The sequence below is a fragment of the Brienomyrus brachyistius genome, chromosome 17 (genome assembly GCF_023856365.1).
Source record: "Brienomyrus brachyistius isolate T26 chromosome 17, BBRACH_0.4, whole genome shotgun sequence".
In the NCBI taxonomy this organism is placed as follows: Eukaryota; Metazoa; Chordata; class Actinopteri; order Osteoglossiformes; family Mormyridae; genus Brienomyrus; species Brienomyrus brachyistius.
Window position 1 is genome coordinate 4,577,001 of NC_064549.1, and position 18,441 is coordinate 4,595,441.

The window sequence follows — 18,441 nt, forward strand, 5'->3', positions numbered from 1 at the left end:
TCGCTCAGCAATTACACCTCCAAAACACTAGGTGGTACATAATTTTGGATGCTGCAGTTATTCTCTTCCCACCCTGCGATATATTCCATTGTTGAATCATGCAATTGAAACAGGAAAGAAAAAAAACATTTAACAAAGTATCAATTTATCGATAGCTAATGTCCCATTAAGAATTGTGGAAAAACTAAAGTCACTTTTTACGCATCTTGCAAAGTTAGTGTCTATACTACTTAATTTTTTTTTAGTTCGGTATGAATAAACTTAATGGAGGCAAGTGAAATTGGCGCTGGCATCCTGAGCGTTTCGGAGACCTGCTGCTACGACGCCTAGGGTGGGTTATTTAATTCTATAAATTCTATAAATTAATCTAAAATGACGGTTTTGCTTCAATCAGCCACAAGTACACCTGGGATGGACGCTTTCTTCACTCCCATAAAAACCAAAGTTACCAAGCAGACCAATCGCTGTTCTTGCACTCCGCATCACTGCCACATGTAGCATTTCTGGGGAGGTGTACGCAGTGAAGGCTACAGTGAGGGCTACCATCGTCCGTGAGCCTCTCCATGCCCCCCCCCCCCCACACCCAGTGGCGCCCCCCTCAGGCTCACCTTTCTTCTCTAGCCGCTTCATATCCATAAGCTTCTCCACGTTGTGCGGGTCTCTCAGCCACAGCTGCATGCGGACGAAAGGCTCGCGCCCCTTCAGACTCAGCTTGTGCCAGGGTTTGGGTCTCGCCAGCAGGTCCGACACGGAGCCCTGCGTCAGGCCCAGGATGGTCTCGCCAAATAGGCGCTGGCCTGCAGTGGGGAGTATGCGGGGGCAGGATCAGCCAGCGGACCGGGGATGATTCCTACCCAACCAACCTCACTGACAGACACAGCCTCATTATGACACCATGCCCTGGGAAGGGGGAACAATGCCCAGGATTCTGGGAGAGGGATCATGCACAAAACGACCCCATCCATCACTACTGGGTGGGTGGAGTGGCTTTGGGACCAGCCCTCCCCACTGGCCTAGATAGCTGCTCATTAACAGGCTCTGGGTCTCTCATGGTACCACAGTGGTTCCGCTCACTGAGCTGCCATGTGACCTACGCCATCGCAACAGGACACCAGCTGACCGAGGGGACGTGGGGACACGGACGACCAGGATTCAGCGACATGGACATTCGGCCCTGTGGACACTCACCCAGGTTGTTGTCGGTCAGAACCTCCTTGACCTTCTTTGTGATGGCGTAGGTGTCCAGCTCAGGGGACACGGCCACCATCTCCTGGATGTTGAGGCCCGGGTGTCCAGCCAGAGGGGCCGGCAGCAGGCCGGGCTGGGAGTCAGATACCCCTTCGGACTCTGGGGTGGGGGTGTAGCTGGTCGGTTCGCCCGCGCTGCGCACCGACTCCTCGCTGGAGCTCAGGGGGGACTCAGGAGCAGGACTACAGCTAGCAGAGGTCTTGGGGGTGCCCTCTGGAAAAGCAGAAGGAGACATGAGTCCACAAAGCGCACACGCAAACAGCTCGCCCTACTGCATGCAGACTTCAAGGACAGCTAGAAACAATGGGAGGACATGGAAAGGCAAGGATGATGGACACACAGAACACAGGCCACAGACCACAAGCGAGCAGCCAGAGAAGCTGTCACTGGCCATTAGTGGGCAAGCATGCTAAGGGCACAGAGCTCTGTGGCTGGTGACATTTTCATACAAGTATGAAGGTGACAGGATGCCCAGCAACAACACAGGCTGTAACCGGCCAGTGCTCTGGGGGGAGTGTGGGGGGGGGTCACATCCCCACAGCTGCCTGCATACTGATATGTACTGTGTGGAGGGCTAGGTGTGTGTGCCGGTGCACGAGCCAAATGCCCGGCCTAAAGGCCTCAACATTAAGCAGCTAACGCTCCCTTAAGACCACCCACCCTACCAAAGCCCAAGTTACATTTGAATGGAAAGCCACCAAAAGTCACCAAAGCCATCAGCGGGGTGCCCTCAGCGACATTTAGCGTTAAGCCCACCCCCTTGATCTCCGTACCGTTCTGTCGTGCCCCTGACGGGTGGCTCTCAGTTACGATTGGCTGTGGTGCATCATGTGATCCTGGGATTGTTTGCATATTAATAGCTGGTTCAGCCTGACAGAGTTGTGGAGCTGGGTAATTACCCCCACAAGCGCTATGGCAGGGTAACCGATTACAAAAGCCCCCAGAGACTGGCAGCTGCCCGCCCCCACGCTTCACAGAGCCTCCTCTGGGGAGCACTGCAGCTCGGGAGAAGCACGGGACAGAGACTGCGCAACACTGGCTTACAGATCAACAAATCGCAGTCTGCGTGCTCTACCTCCCCCCCCCAATCCACCCCTCACGGGGGCCCAATGGGAGTGGACAGCGGACTGAGATAACCCTGCTCCATGGCAGCGAGAGCGGCCTCTACGGCAGCATCCAATCAGAGCGGGAAATACACAGTTAAAAGAAGAAACATGAGGACCAAAATCATCCAAACGCTAAACAAAGTGCATGAGCTTGAGGCCAGTCACACGCACGCACACACACACACACACACACACACGCACACACACACACACACACACACACGCACACACACACACACACACACACACACGCACACGCACACATAAGGAGCGAGCAGTACCTTGAGGGGGCGCCACGCTCAGGCCAGGTTCCCCGTTGAGCCAGAGCTGCATGGGTTTGCAGTGCTCGATGCTCTGCGGGGGGGCCTTGCTCCAGGTTTTGGGCCGGCTCAGTGAGTCACTAGCACTGCCCTGGGAGAAACCCGAAACCTGGGGGGGGGGGGGGGGGGGGGACACAAAGGGGAGGAGAGGGGAGGTTACACACACAGCACAGAGAGTGTGCGAAACACAGAGTGCCCCCGCCTCGCCCTTAATGGGGGGGTGGGATAGGTACCTCCTTGTGGTCTTTGTGGCCATGACTCTCGTACGCTGCCAAGGAAGGTGTGCTGTGGCGATCAGGGATCAGCGTGCTCCGCCACTGATCCCGCCACAGTGCCCCCACCCTGTCCTCAGGGGGGGCCAGCTCGCTGCTCTCCTTCCGGGTGCTGGCGGGGTGCAGGTCCAGGTGGGGGGAAGGCGTGGACGAGACAGGAGGCTTCCTCAGGGACAGAGCCAGGGGGGAGCAGGCAGAGATGGCGGCCAGGGAAGGGGTGGCCCCACGCAGCCGGGGGGCGAGGAGCGGGCGCTCAGCCAGGGAGGGAGCGCTGCCCTTCAGGAGGGGCTCCGCTGCAGCCCGTTGGGCCTCCATCTCCCGGCGTGCCTGCTCCAGGATGGAGCGGATGGCGTCGTCAGAGCTGCTGCTGCAGCTGCCGGCCCCCCTGGGCGCCTGGGGGGATGCTGATGGCTCCACTGTGAGGGAAGGGGAACCCCCAGTTACAGAAAGCTCCACTAGGGGGCACCCCAGTATCAAGTACAAATGGCAGAGGGGAGACAGAGTCACATACCGGCCTTCTGCACCTGCAGCTCCCGCTTAGCCTGCTCCAGGATGGACTTGATGGCCTCGTCAGAGCTGCTCTCGGGGGTGCGGATCCGCGTGGTGATGCTGCCTAGAGGGACAGACAAAGGGCCAGGCGTCAGGCGCGGGGGGAGGCGTGGCAGGCCAGTGCGCAAATGGGGCGATTTCCACATGAGCACTGAACGCCATCGCGGAGTGATATCAGCGTCATGTCTCCACAACTACACCTCGCTCCCCAAAACAAAGTCACAAGAGTCATTAGTCAAACTCCCCTGACCCCCCCCCGCCCGATACGGCTTGCCATTCTCAAAAAAAAAAAAAAAAAAAAACGCGCCCATCACCGCAAAAAGAAGTAAAGCTATGAACTACAAGCTACTGCATTGACTTTGTTACTGGAAGCTGAAAAAATGGAACGGAAAGCACAAGCCACTCATCTCAAGAGAATTGCCCCCACCCCTAGATTTTAAGGTGGGGAGAAGGGGGGTGGTCAGTGAGGCAGATGCAGTGACCATAGAGTAATGGGGAATGAATTAGGAAAACATCAGGCAGTTCAGAAGTCAACTGGGTAGGAGAAGGGCTTTGACTTTGGTCAGCACATCACAGAAGTGGAACCGCTTTTCTCAAAGCTCCCTGCAACTCCCAGAGGGAGACCCCAAGCAGCCGGGGAACCCCAACATACCGAAGGCAAAATGAGCATGGGCCAGAAAAAAGGGGATCTAGAGGGTGACGGAGGGGATACAGACTAACCACTCAACCACGGACTCTCCGTAAGACACGCCCCCGTCACTACAAGCCCCGCCCCTCCATTACCCACAATGCACCGACCTGACCGCGGGGTGCCTTCAGAGCCGGCTCTCCGCTTCGGAACCTCCTGAAACACCTTGTTCAGGTTCTGCCCGGGGTTCTCTGTTGGAAAACAAGCGGCGACAGAGAAGAGAAGAGTCAGGCGGCGAGGCTGGGAATGCTATAAAGTACCGCCGGCAGCTGACAAGCTGGAGTTTGCTCGACGTGCCTATAGGAGGCACTCAAGGATATCAGCCGCTTAAATCTGCATGGGTCAGGACACCCACACTGGGCAGGAGTTATGCAAAGGCCCACAGCTCAAAGGACGCCTTAAACCGTGCAGGACGCAGGACAGTGTGGCGGCATGACGATATTCACTGGTTGAGCTCCCGGGATGAGGAACGATCGCATGGCACAGAAAGCGTAAGCTAGCTCCTCTCGCCCTGTCAGAACTCGGGCTGATGTGTGGAGAGGACCAGGCCGCGGGTGGGCACGCGTCACTGAAGCGGCACATTGCCCCGTATCTGACGGGGAACTCAGCACCCCCTGAATCACACGCTCTGCGTTTCCTGGGTCCCGTCGAGGGCGGCGACGGGCAGATTAGGACACCACTAAGTGGGTCTGAACGAGGGCATGAACGATAAACCGGGACAAACACAGCATCTGAAACCTGATGGTAGAACCCAAACACCCGGCAGACTTGGGGTTCCCAGCAGTCACACGGAACCTCCCACTAGTGATGGCTCAGTAGCCCCAGGTTAGAAACTCCTCTGTCCCATTTCTATGACAACAGCATGACAGGCGACCAACTTGGTCCTTTTCTTCCTCTGGATGGAGGATCTGCGATCGTGATCATCAGAGTGACCCCGCAGCACACAACCAGCTCACAGTGTCACCCTTAAGGGACATAGGGAAACTTTTTGAGGAATGTTGCCGGGCAACTACAAACCAGCACAGATAAAGGGCAACTAAGCTGGATCTGCATGATCAAAAAAGCTGATCAAAGTCTTGCAAACAGAAATTTGTGTTCCATTATGAGTGCCTGGTAACATTACTCGAAAAGTTGCCCTGTCCATTGCCACTCTTACAGTCCTGTCTCGAGGCCCGCCCCCCCCACCCCATGCCGCTGGGTCACAGGAACAAGATTCGGAGGTGTGACTCACCTCGCTGGCGGCCCTGGATGCTCCTCAGTGCCAGAATGTTCTGCTCGTCGGAAAGGAACTGCTTCATCTTGTAGAAGGGCTCCTTGCCGCGGATAGTAAGCTTGTTCCAGGGCTTGGGCCGGGCCAGGATCTCACTGACGGAGCCCTGAGACAGGCCCAGCACGTAGTGGCCGAAGACGCGCTGGCCGATGTTGTGCTTGATCAGCTGCTCCTTGACCTGCCGTGCGATCTCCGCCGTGTCCATGTCCTCGCCCTCTGAGGCACTGCCCGTGCCCTCCGAGCGGCTGGGAGAAGGCGCCGCGCCGTTGGGGTCGGGACTGCCGGCCGGCTCCTGCCGTGAATGTGGGGGCAGGGGGCTGGCAGATAGTGGGCTGTGGCTGATGTAGGTGCCGGGGGCGAAGAGCACGGCGCCACCGGGGGAGTCCTGCAGTGCCTTGGAGTAGAAGCTCTGCATCAGCTGTCTCTGCAGCAGTGAGCTCAGGGGCACTTTGCCCGCCAGTGGGAATGCCGTCGTTGCCCCAGCGACCGCCGGCCCCAGGAAGTCCTGCCCGACACCCGCGGGGGAGAATGGGAGGGTGCCATTGGCGGAGGGCGTGGCCTCGGGGGCAGAACGAGGGAGTAGCTGAGAGGGAGGAGGGGGGGAGGACGCACCACCTGCCGCGCGGGGGGGCTGCTGAATCTCCGCTGGGGCCCCTGTCCCTTTCCGTCCGGCTGGCCCTACGAGAAAGGTCAAACACAATGCATTATGGGGGAGTCAACAAAGAAGAGGTCCACAAATGGGAGGTGAACTAGGTTTTAAAGGTGGACTGAGGTCAGAGCCCAGACCAGAGCCCTGAGGCCCAAACGGACCAGCCTCCCCTAAGACACGCCCATGCATTGGTGATTTGTACCTTTCCAGTAGGACACAGCCTAGAGGGACAAAAAATTACACTACATACAGTACAGCAGCCCCTCACTGGGTCAGAGCATGGATGGGGGCAGTCTTTAGTCCTGGGGGGCATCTGCCCCCCGGCCTCATGGTCCCAGGTGCCGGAGTCCTCCTGCATGCGGGGCCTGTGGCCCAGGGTCCAATATCCGCTCAGTGACGCTGAGTGACTTGCGGAGCCTCCATGGTTCCCAGGGAGGGGTTGTGGTGGGGGGGCAGGGGCGGGGGGGGGGGCGCTCAGGATACGAAACGACTTTGGATTTAAAAAATTTTTTTTTTAAAAACCACCATCCATGGGGTGAGGGGTGATCATCCAGTTGCGTCCTCAGATCAGCATGTCCCCCGTCATGTGGATGGGGGGGGGGGGTGGCATGAATGAGGTGGGCCAAGTGCATGACAGTCCAGCTGCAGACATTCTGACCATGTTTACATGTCGCGCTTCCACTCGCGGTATGCTACTCCCACCGAGGTGAAGACGGCACAACCTGAAGGCACTAAAACACCCCGAGGCCAGACGCAGACCACAAAATAGGCCTCATTAGCATGGCACACAAATCGCACCACCAGCACAGACTGACCTCACTAACAGCGCCCTAACAGCAGAGCCCTGGGGGCACAGACCTCCCTACATGACCAGACTGTTTACATGCAGCCAGTTGGCTTTGGATCAACCCCAAGTCTCCAGACATCAAGTTGATTGTGAGACACCCACGCACACCAACCCTGCCAGGACAACTTGAGAGGTCACGCTACAGAGTGCCCCCCCCAACACACACACACACACACACACACACACACACACACACACACACACAATAGTGTAACAGGTGGTCATGTGACCCCAACCCCCCCCACTCACCGCTGAGCTCGCTGTTGGCAATGCGCAGAGCAGCGCTCTCCGACTGCAGACTGCGGTTCTTCTCCAGCAGAAGCACCTCCAGGGGCTTTGTGGAGTCCTTCAGCGAGTGGGGGGCACGTTACATTATCAAGTACCCCAATGATAAACAGCCCATCCCCCATGCCATCTACGCCCACAGGACGTTCTTCAGCAGGCGGCCATAAACCACACCTCCTACCCTGGCCTCTTACCTGCACCGTTGCTCCCTCTGATGGCCCGAACTCCATAGATTTCAGAATACTGCAATGGACGAGGGGACAGCATGAGCGAGAGGGGATGTCGTGGGGGACGGGGGCCGCGAGCGGGGGACAGGGGCCGCGAGCGGGGGACAGCATGAGTAAGGATGTCATGGGGCAGCCACCGCTACGGGGCCGCAGAGCCGCCTCTGATCTTTAGAAGCAGGCTACAGAGAATTCTGGGTAAAAGCATGTGATGTAACTAGAGCCAAAAGGCAGAGTAGCCTGATTATGTCCAAAAATGCTATGACCGTGTTTGCTCTGATTTAGGATAAGCGACCAGCGTCCGGACACCGCGACCCACTAAACGGGAACACCTCCTGGGAGGTGGCCAGACACAGCGGCAGGAAGCTCCGTGCAGAAAGACGGGAGACACCCGACAGCAGGTAGGGGTTGACGTGGAGCGACTCCCTGCCACACACCTCAGCTCCTTCTTGACCTCCTCGTAGTCTGCCTGCTCCTGAAGCTTGTCCTCCAGCTCCTAGCGACAGGAGAGAAGGTGCGGAACATCACCGAAAGGCCATTTGGTTTGTGCCCGTCTCGCCCTCTCCGGACCATCCGGCGCCACACCTTGAGAGTGCTGCTCTTGGCGCTGAGTTGCTGCTCCAGCTGTGAGATCTGATTGGCCGACGTCTCGCGCAGTTTGCTCAGGCTGGCCTGCAGCCGCTGCACGTCCTCCACCAGCTGCAGCACCTCCCGTTCCTTGGCGCCCAGTTCCACTTCCAGGTTGGTGCGGGAGAGCACCTCCACACTGGGCTCCTGCACAGGAACAGACGCGGGAGGGGGGGGGGGGGGGGGGGGGGGGGGTTACAGCCAAGCGGGTCCGGCCTTCATGTTCATGGAGGCTCAGCACTCCCTGCAGGTAGCCTACCGCGTCGGTAGCCTTTGGGGCCTGCGCGGCCTGCTGCAGGGACTTGTTAGCTGACATCAGCTGCTCTCTCAGGGCAGTGGCCTCTCTCTCGGCTGCCTCCACTCTCTGGAAAACAAGGCATGTGGGATTGAACTTCGGTATTTGAATAAAATGTTAAGTATTTACATAAATCAACAGCAAAAATCCATGTTCGTCTGTTTGAAGATTTATGGATTTGTGGAGGCTACTATTAGTCATCCAACATCGGTTTCCTCATTTTTGCTTTGCCAAATGACTCTTGTCACTTCACATAGAATGCAGGGATCTGACTTGCTGGGAATTTATTCTGCCATCCAGAACAGCTGAAACTAGCCAGCAAGAAACTAAACAGTGTTCCCGCTGTTAACATTTCTCTGTGGCAGCCAGCGGCACCACACCAAAATATCTGCCTCCACCAACCAACCAATCAATCATGTAATCCAGGACTTGTGACTGGCTCGGGAAGCATGCATTAAGGAATCAGGCTGGTTAACGGGAACTAATAAGCTATGTTATGTTGCAGCTGCTTACACAGCTCTAATAAAATATGCTTACTTAGGTATTTTCCAAGGAAACGACAAAAAACTGACGAGGTCTCTCCTCACTTGTACCCCATTCAGACACACTAAAACCCGCTAATGACTGGATTAGCGTTACTTTTGAAAATACCTTCAAAATAGTGTACGCTGTGGTATCACGTCTGGATGGCATGAAAAATTAGATGCCATCCAAGCCTAGTTAGACACAGCCTAAACTGAAGGATCTATTTGATTGCATAATAGCTTAAAACCTAAATTCAAACCTATTTTATGCACATAAGCCTATGTTAGTTGTGAAATATTCATCCATCCATCCGTCCGTCCGTCCATCGGCCTCAAAGCCTCTCCCAGAAGCTACAGACAGAAGGCAGGGAATAACCCAGGATGGGGCACCAACCCATTGCAGAGCTTTGCCAAAGTCAATCATCTGAGATTTTAATTTCACACCGCAATTTAGACGACTTTCGTTGCTGCAGCTGGTCCTGCAGGTAGCTAAATCCTGTGTTATATATTGTCTATTCGTCAGTTTCCTCACTTAAAATCATGGTCAGCTATCGCTACCGTTATCACCTCTCACTTGCAGAATACCACATGTACATGGGCTGGACCTGTAAGATAACTGTATAATTAATACTAAAATTTTGAATGACAACCTTTATTCAAAGGTTTTTGAAATGCCTTCTGAGGTGGTTTTCCCAGCCCCAGTGTGTGTGCGCATGCATCTACAGTGCTGGATTTGCCCTGACTTACAGAAAACCAAAAAGGGGACACAGCAAACGGATCACTGTCACGTCAACATCAACCAGGGACTGGGTCTGAACAGGACAATGGTGGTGAGATCCGACTCTGACCTAATTTGGAGCAGAGATGAAAGTGCATGGAGATGTGGTACCATCTCCTGGCTGTCACGTTGAGAACCCCCCAGCTGAGCTCCCGGTGGCTGGCTGACACCTCGGCGACAGTCCCCCCCCCCCCGCCCCCAACCTGGCCGTGAAGATCAACTCGGGGCCTTGCATGATCCGATTCAGAGCGCCGATGTGGCATGAGTGGACCAGCGCGCCGTCCATGTGTTAGCACGCGTGAGCAGACGGGACCGGGCACGCCCTGAGCTGGCACTGTCAGCCTATCGGAGGACACTGCACATAACTGGCAGGTCACGTGACAAATCACAGCTCAATCCGTCCTAAAAATAACATCTAGGGACCCCAGGTGGTTAGCAGCACCAAGGATGCAAAAAGGACGTGGCGTCTCGCGCCCGCTTCCACCCAGCAGAGACTGGGCTCCCAGTTTGAGCTGTGCCCTGGTGACTGAAGCCCCCACAATGTCCAGCCTCTCCAACAGACGTGTGGTGGAAAGAGAAATTTCGGTTAGATCTTGCCTCGGTCGTTTCCCACAATTCTCTGCTCTCCCCAGTGCTGCTCAGACTCTCAAACAACGAAAAAGGTCAGGAGAGCAGAGTACTGTTGTGTTCATAATTACTCATGTCCATGTGTGTCTGCGCTTGTGGGGATTTAATCATAATGGCCTCCCACGGTCACACAGCCCCGATGAGCCATGTCGCCTGTCACAGCAGAGCGGGAAGCTGGAGCGGGATTCCAAACTGCCCTTTTCACGCGACTGTCTACAGTCTGCAAGAATATTTAATCGTGGTTCTGTCCTCACAACAGTGTAAAGGTGCGGGGGGGGAGCTTCCTGCCAGAAGCTTACCTGATTGGCTCGCTCCAAGTCCGTCATCACCATCTCGATTTCGTCAGCCCTGTTGGGGGGGGGGGGTTGAGACTGTTAATGTAACAGGGAGTCACACACCCTCACACACAAACATCCTGAAAGATGCAAGTATAAACATAAAGAAAGAAAAAAAAAAAAACAAACTGCAGTGGTGGCACTAAGAGGCTTAACGGAGCCTCGGATTCCAAGGGAGGCTGCAGCCTGGCACTCAGGAGATTAAAAAGGCTGCTAGACGCTTCATGAAGCAAACGAGTTGCTGGGGAAGAGGCACAGTCAAACTGGAGGGCTGGGGGGGGGGGGGGGGCTCCAGCCTGAGGGGTAAGAACATCTGGCCGTTACAGGAAATCAGGTCAGAAAACAAGTTCTGCTCACGCCCAGATGCAGCAGGACCCGAAGGGCCCAGGTATGAGACAGTATGCCGCATGAGATGGCAGATTGCAGTGATCACACTTTCAGAGGAGGGTGTGAACCAGCCGTTCACAGTATGGCTTCCAGGTCTGGTGTCTGGGAACACCCGAAACAACTTAAATTAACAACCCAGTGCCAGAATAGAGGTGAGTTTGCATTAATTATATTTGAATTACGTGAATTACACTTCCTCTAAAGCGGTAATATTTAAGGCCTCTGTGATTGCAATACTGTACGTGGGACTGCGTTTCCCAGCATCCTCTGGGACAGACATGCCGGTGAAGCTGCCCGTGCGAGATGTCACATGAGGCCAGGAGCGCTAAGGCGGAATGAGGGGAGAGAGGCATGTTGCTGGAATGAGCCTTCAGCGCGCACATCAGGCAGGCTGTGATGCAATTCTGGCCCAAAAGCTGTATGCCCACAGCCTGACCATTTCATGAGAACCAGCTCCGGGAATTCATAAATAACCCTGGGATTAAAGCGCATTTTGGGATTAAAACCGTGTAATCTGAGGTTCGTTCTCAGGAACTCGTGGGGTCTGGCTGCAGTGTAGTGAGAAATGACTCAAACATGCGGAGAGACAAAGTGAGAGCAGCTCCAAAAGGCCATGACCACCACAGGCATTTGGAGACGCATGACGACCAGAGACATTTTCATTCTCAAATCCGAACCCTAAACGTCAGTCCAGCCCCTCTCTGCTTTCTGGTGGAGACCTTTGTAAGAGAAGCCCACTGCATATACTCATCCCAAGCACCAGGGGGAGCCCTGACGAGGTCACGCAAGCAGAAGGGGTCAGGGTCAAACTGCCATTGACAGAGACTGCGATCGATACAGTGTGTATCGATACAGTAGGGAATCCCAGGCATCTTGAGACCGGTGGGGAACCTCCAGAGCTGAACTATCACCATGGAGACCAGGCCGCGCCTTTAAAGGGCATAGTCCCCACCCTACAGCTGACAGGGCTGAGGAGACCCCAGAGGGTGGGCAAGAGGGGAGGGATTCACCACAACCCAGTAGGGGTTGAGCTGGGGGGCAGTGAAACAAATCTGCCCCTTATTCCTGGGGGGGCTGTGCTCTCCAACACAGTTCAGCTGATATCTTTAACACATGAGGATGGGGGGGGGGGAGAGAGAGAGAGGAAGAAGATAAAGGAGAAAGAAGAGATGGACAGAGTGAGGAGGAGCACGGTGGAGGAAACAGCACCTAAGCCACAGCGGAGAGAGGAGACCCAGCAACTGGTAGTCAGGGACCCCGACCACCCCGCCGGGTTCAAACGAAGTTCTGTGCTTTAATCTCACCTCACATCCACTTAACATTTAGACAACGAGAGACGATCCCCACACACTTGGCATGGAGGAGCATCTACCGAGGGTGTGTGCAGAGCATGTGTGAGGGAGGGGAGGTGACAACCATACAGTCAGATGCAGAGAACAGAAACGGGGAGGGGGGCAGCATAGTGGGGCTGTTTCTGTGTTGCCATAATTAGTCCTGCGAGACTGAACAAGGAGCCATTGAGGAGACACAAAGCGCTCTGTTGGACTCCGTGTGTGCGTCTTCCTGCCAGAACCCAGGAGTGCTCATTAATGACGAGACTCGACACAATCCTGCCCGCTTCAGTGAGCTGCCTGCCCCTGTCCCCAAGCAGGACCGGGGGAGGCACCAGCACTTACTTGGCTGTGGTCTCCTCGTCATACTTGGTCTTCAGGTCGAAAAGCTCCGTCTGAGTCGAATCGAGTGCTGTAAGAAGAGAGTGTGGATTCTGAGCTCGCAGCTTAGGGGGCTGACTGGACGGATGGACAGACAGATGAACGCTGACGCCGTTTAGCGCGGCCTGCATGAGCCCTTGGCTCACACCACAGCTGCTCACATCCCAGGCCAGAGCCCGAGCTGAGGTCTGCCTCTCTCTGAGTTCCATACCTGTCTGTAGGGCCTGGGCCTTATGATTGGCCTCCTCTAGTCGTGAGGCCATGGAGCACTGGCTCTCCTGCAGCTTCCTGCCGAGAGGGGGGGGATGTCGTCAGCAGGCGCCCCTTGCAGGTCAGGCCGGGTAATGCGGGCGGGCGGACGTCGACTCACCTCTCCTTCTCGGCATAGTCGCTGTGCAGTTTGAGCTCCGCCTCCTGCACCAGGCTCTCGGCCTGGGTCTTCAGGCTCTGCTCGTAATCACGGATCTTCTCCTTAAGCGCCTTGATTGTGACCTCTGACCAGAGGAGGTGGAACATGTTACTCACAGGTAAGAATGATAGAACCCTCATAGTTCTCATGAAGAGCAGACACCCCACAGACAGTAATGGCTGCCCGCCACTCACGGCAAACAAAGACTCTGGGGACCCAGGTTCAGTCCAATTTGTCTTGATGGTTCCGATTCAGGCTAGCAAGGTGCAATTCACTGGGTGACAGTTAGGGGGCAGCCCTACATCCACCCCCCCGGCCCCAGCCATGATTTAAGCCACAGTGTTTCAGCCCTGACACACGATCAATAGGCTGCCATTCCCACATGACGCTCTCAGCCCCTTAATCGCTCTGCTGCACTGTAAACATTTAGGCTGCGGGAGATCAATGGCCACAGCCTGTAGGGATTTATGAGGGGGCCATGGGCTTTCCAGAGTCTGGCTGGGGGGCTGTCAGCATGTCTTCCACAGCACAGGCAGCAGGAGGCGACAGAGAACAGGGGAAGCTGCCTCACCCTGGTTTTTGACCTCGGCGAACTCCTTGTTGTACTCCTCCAGCGTCTCACGCAGTTTCTGGTTCTCCATCTCCACGTCGTGCATCCTCTGCACCTTCAGCTGCAGCTGCTGGCCGGCCTCCAGGGCCGGCGTGGGGTCTGTGGTGAGGGCATCCACCGTGTCACACACACACACCAGTATTTGCTTCACACATCAGACAGAGCCCCCCCCCCCCCCCCCCCCCCCCCCCCCAGGAATTACACCTTAAAGCTCATGCCGTTAACACACACCCTGTCTTTCCTGTTGATTTTTTCGCTTAATACAGGACAGGCAACCCTGTGCATCCATCTGTGCTGAGCACACTCAACCATCAGCCCCCCCGCCCTGCTACCCACGGCGGCCCCCTGCGGCCCCGTCATCAGCGCTCGATGTCAAATGCCTAATTACACCCCATTCCAATTGATTTTCTTTAACAAGACAGCTGGGTTAATTATGCAATCATACCATTACATTATTACATTACCCCCCTGCCCCCAAAGGGACCGCAAGCGAGGGATGGGGGAGATGCTCAGGGTAGGAGAGCAACAATGACAGACAGAAAGAGAAAAGGCGGGAAGAGAGGAGCAGACGGATGCATGAGGGGAGAACAGAGAGCTGGTACCTGGGACATCGATCAGCCTCTTGTAGACATTGAGGAAGGCGGCCTCAGCTTCCTTACTCCGCTTACTCAGGGCGTCGATCTGGAGGGAGAGCATGGTTGGGGGGTTAGAGAGCACGTAGATCTGGAGGGAGTGCAGGGTGCGGGCGGTAGGGGGCGCGTTGATCCGGAAAGAGTGCGTGGTCGGGGTGTCAGGGGGCGCGTCAATCCAGAGAGAGTGCATGGTCGAGGCGTCAAGGGACGCGTTGATCCGGAGAATGACCAAAGTGGGGGCGCATTGATCCAGACAGAGTGCGCGGTTGGGGCGTCAGGAGGTGTGTCGATCCAGAAGAAGAGCGTGGTCAGGGGGTTAGGGGGTGCGTCGATCAGGGGCATTGGGGGATGTGATCTCACACTAGCAACTCAACAGCTTTGGGAGGGGGCTTTAGGTTTATAGTTATTGAATCCAAGAGAAAATTGCAGAGCTGATTGTAAGTTGCTGTAGTAAATAAAATGGTGTCTCCCTGGAGCTTCTGACAGGGTGTCTTTCCCCAATGCCTCTGGCACACAGAAACACACACACAGAGGCACGCCTGCACAGGCACGCACAGGCACGCACAGGCACGCACAGGCACGCACAGGCACGCACACAGCCCATCATTCAAACTGCATCACATCCAACAGTATAAGCTGCCTGGACAAGAAAGATAACTGTTAGACATGAAATCTAATCTCTGATGAGGAGTCATAAGTCATCTGGGAATATAGAACATGTAATGTGAGATACGATTAATGTGGTATCTAAACTGTCAAGTTAGTTACAAGACGTGGGCATCACAGAGCGACTGATAGTGAGCTGATGCGAGTCACAGATAGCGGTCACTCGGCCCACCAGATGGCAGCAGTGAGGGTGAGGACATTTACAGGAACCACAGAGAGGGTTATAATCACGCGAAAGAGACCATGCTGCCAACGCTAACGCCAGCTAACTGCTAGCTAAGGCCCAGCAGCAGCAAATGCCACAGAGACGACAAAGGCTTCTGAACCTACAGGAAAAAGGGGAAAACGCAAAGCAGCAGGCAAACTGACAATTCCCACTTGCAGGGAGCCCCAATTACGGTGGTAAGGTGAGCAAAACCGGCACAGAGGCTCAGTCAGACCCGTGTTCACACACAAATTAGGAGAGGTTCCTCAGCCACATGGTTAAGGCCCAAAACAGCAGCACCTCCTCCGACTGGTACAGGGACTCGGCTTTCTGCCTGTGCTCGAACCTGTACGCACAGAAAACAAACTACGTAACGACTGCGAGGCCCACGCTTAATGCCTCATTTAGGGGAGATTTACTGCACAGGTCAACAGCCACTGGAAACAGGCGATATGCACGAGTCAGTCTGTACTCCTGCGGGACGGGGAACTAAATCTTTGCAGATGTTCTTGCAGAATAACATCTGGGTGAGAGCAGACAGGGCCAAATTCACCACTCTAGATGGAGCTCTTTCCTGCGCTGAGCTGGGCCTGTCGAGGCACGGCGGCAACACAGACTCCAAGAAGGGGGAGGGGGCTTTAACATGCAGGAGCAGCACAGTGCTACCGGTGCAGAGCCTTGGATCCCAGTTCACCCTGCACCTCTTCCATCACCGTGGAAGTAGGATTATGGGGCGTTCTGTTGCCATCGGATACGAGCAGAGAGCACGCACGCATGTTATCTACGGGGTGAGTGGTGATGGCCAGTCACGCAGCTCCATTTGTTGCTGACTAACAAGAAAGAGCAATGATCCTTTTTCCAGAGAAAGACCAGAACAGGATGGGAGCACATCCATTTTCTTTTTTAGGTCCAACAGCAAATGGTTTTTGTGTCCATTTTCAATTGGGGGGGGGGGGGGTGTAGTAAAGGAACTTTATAGAGCAGCAACATCCACGCTGGTGGCAAAAGGCACACCCTGCTAATGACCTCCGTCTCGAAATCAAGCAAAGCAAAACTGCTGCTACGCTGTGAGGAAGCTGTCAGATATTCAGCTTATTTTACTTTACAAAGACTTTGCACAGACAGCAGTATGGTTGGGCACGTGTACACATACACACACGCACACACACACACGCTCCTTCCTGACACGGATGCATCCTACGCCTCCCCAGCGGTCTGTGAAGGACATCACCGGAGAGGCGCAACACCTGGCAGTATCAGGATGGCACCTCTGGGTCCTGGGGAGGGACAGGCTGGCTTTGCACCCCGAGCACATAAAGGCCACCTGCCCCCACAGGAAGTGCAACCAGCACTATGTCACACAGCAAATGAGTCGGGCCCTGTGGTCAAGGTGGGCAGAATCCAAACCCGATCGGCACCCCAACAACCCTTCATCCCAGTGGAGAGACTCGACTCACCTCTGACTGGAAGCTCTTCAGCAAAGGAGCCACCTGTTTTCGCAGGTCCTGTGAGGAACAGAGAGGAAGGGAGAGGGCATTAGGAGTGACCAGGCAGACAGAGACACAGCGCTTACAACACGGGGGCCTTCTGAGAGGAAGGGAGAGGGCATTAGGAGTGACCAGGCAGACAGAGACACAGCGCTTACAACACGGGGGCCTCCTGAGAGGAAGGGAGAGGGCATTAGGAGTCACCAGGCAGACAGAGACACAGCGCTTACAACACGAGGGCCTCCTGAGAGGAAGGGAGAGGGCATTAGGAGTCACCAGGCAGAGAGAGACACAGCGCTTACAACACGGGGGCCTCCTGAGAGGAAGGGAGAGGGCATTAGGAGTCACCAGGCAGACAGAGACACAGCGCTTACAACACGGGGGCCTCCTGACACACAGAGATTAGTAGCAAAAGCAGCTGCCCAGCAGAATGCTGAGGGGGATGCCAGCCAGTCAAGAGCAAATAAATCAGCATTCATTACACAGCGGAAGAGAAACACTGCAAGACTAAACGACCCCCCAAGTGCAGGAAGACCATCTCTGCCCCTTAAGCAAGAGCGCTTTCCCTCAGGTAAATACGGCACTTCTACAGCATCGTGTTTCAGGGAAACCTCCGTTTCTGACGGGATGAGATTACCCCCAAAAACAGCCGAGTCTCCCACTCTAATTACCCAGTGGAGCTCTTTCAGGGACGAGGCCCTTAAGTAACCTGGCAACACAGAGGCGCCATTGTTCCTAGAAAGCTGCTTCTTAGGCTCCCATGAACCACAGGCACTCCATCCCAAACCAGCTCACCACGCCAGCCGAAGACCATCATCCAAAAGGAATCTCAGCAGGCAACATACTGCTCAAAATCTGTCGCTTTAACCGTGACACCACCTGCAGGCCCTTATAATCACTGCCCTAAATGAGCAGATGTGAACCTTCCATTATAACAGTTGGAATGACAGGACACTGAGGGGCCAGGCACAGCACAGTCAAGACCCCCTCCCCCCCATTAAAAGCGCCCGACAGTCACTTCGTCATGGCAGAGAATCAGTCTTCAGTAACAGGTTTAAGAACGATATCCAACCTGGCAGACAGAACGCGGTGGGGGGGGGGGTTGCCGGTCAGCGCTCATCCGCAAATGAGATCACGCCCACCCGACTTCACAAACTGCCAGCGACAGGAAAAACCGGCACATAAACCACGGCGGGGAGTGAGCAAACATATAAATACACAGATGTTAGGCGGGGGGGAGGGGGGGGGGGCACTGAGACAAGAAGGCCAAGGAAATGAAAACCCACTGCGGACTAACAGCGACAGCTCAGTATCAAGTCTGCCGTTAGTGAAAGACGGACTCGCCAGGGAGGGACGCAAAAAAAAAAAATTATGAAAAGCCCAGAGACCACTAGCTCCTGCTCAGCCTCAGACACATGGGATGCCGAGGGAACAAAACAAATGGGGTCAGTGTCAGGGGGCCTCGAGGCATAAAGCACGTCGGTGGGCGACGACAGAAGCGAATCAAAGGCCACCTGGGCACCACAGCGCCGTGTGTTTGTGGGGGAGGGGACCTGACATCTAACACACGCCGTGACGTCAGTGCTAATGTGTTTCCCGTGACAAAAGAACACGGCAGCTAAGCTGAGTTCTGCTGCAGCCTGGTTCAGGACATGGGACACAGAACCAAAGCTATTAATGCAGAAAAGC

At 55.2% G+C, this 18,441-nt stretch overlaps 1 protein-coding gene across 3 annotated transcripts in view; it reads right to left on the reverse strand.

Annotated features, from left to right (window-relative positions):
- The window catches only part of cux1b (cut-like homeobox 1b), a 44,543-nt gene that overhangs the window by 10,299 nt on the left and 15,803 nt on the right, over window positions 1–18,441 (reverse strand). The window contains exons 3-21 of one of the 3 annotated variants that reach the window (XM_048980253.1): window positions 16,723–16,770; window positions 14,365–14,443; window positions 13,724–13,861; window positions 13,114–13,237; window positions 12,955–13,031; window positions 12,708–12,774; window positions 10,609–10,657; window positions 8,345–8,449; window positions 8,044–8,232; window positions 7,896–7,954; window positions 7,429–7,477; window positions 7,199–7,295; window positions 5,415–6,131; window positions 4,294–4,374; window positions 3,458–3,559; window positions 2,908–3,362; window positions 2,636–2,783; window positions 1,189–1,461; window positions 609–797 (exon numbers count right to left, since the gene is read on the reverse strand). In XM_048980253.1, the coding sequence (XP_048836210.1) occupies window positions 609–797; window positions 1,189–1,461; window positions 2,636–2,783; window positions 2,908–3,362; window positions 3,458–3,559; window positions 4,294–4,374; window positions 5,415–6,131; window positions 7,199–7,295; window positions 7,429–7,477; window positions 7,896–7,954; window positions 8,044–8,232; window positions 8,345–8,449; window positions 10,609–10,657; window positions 12,708–12,774; window positions 12,955–13,031; window positions 13,114–13,237; window positions 13,724–13,861; window positions 14,365–14,443; window positions 16,723–16,770 (3,046 nt within the window). The remainder of the gene's footprint in view (window positions 1–608; window positions 798–1,188; window positions 1,462–2,635; window positions 2,784–2,907; window positions 3,363–3,457; window positions 3,560–4,293; window positions 4,375–5,414; window positions 6,132–7,198; window positions 7,296–7,428; window positions 7,478–7,895; window positions 7,955–8,043; window positions 8,233–8,344; window positions 8,450–10,608; window positions 10,658–12,707; window positions 12,775–12,954; window positions 13,032–13,113; window positions 13,238–13,723; window positions 13,862–14,364; window positions 14,444–16,722; window positions 16,771–18,441) is intronic. The other 2 variants (XM_048980254.1, XM_048980255.1) reach the window with 2 other exon arrangements.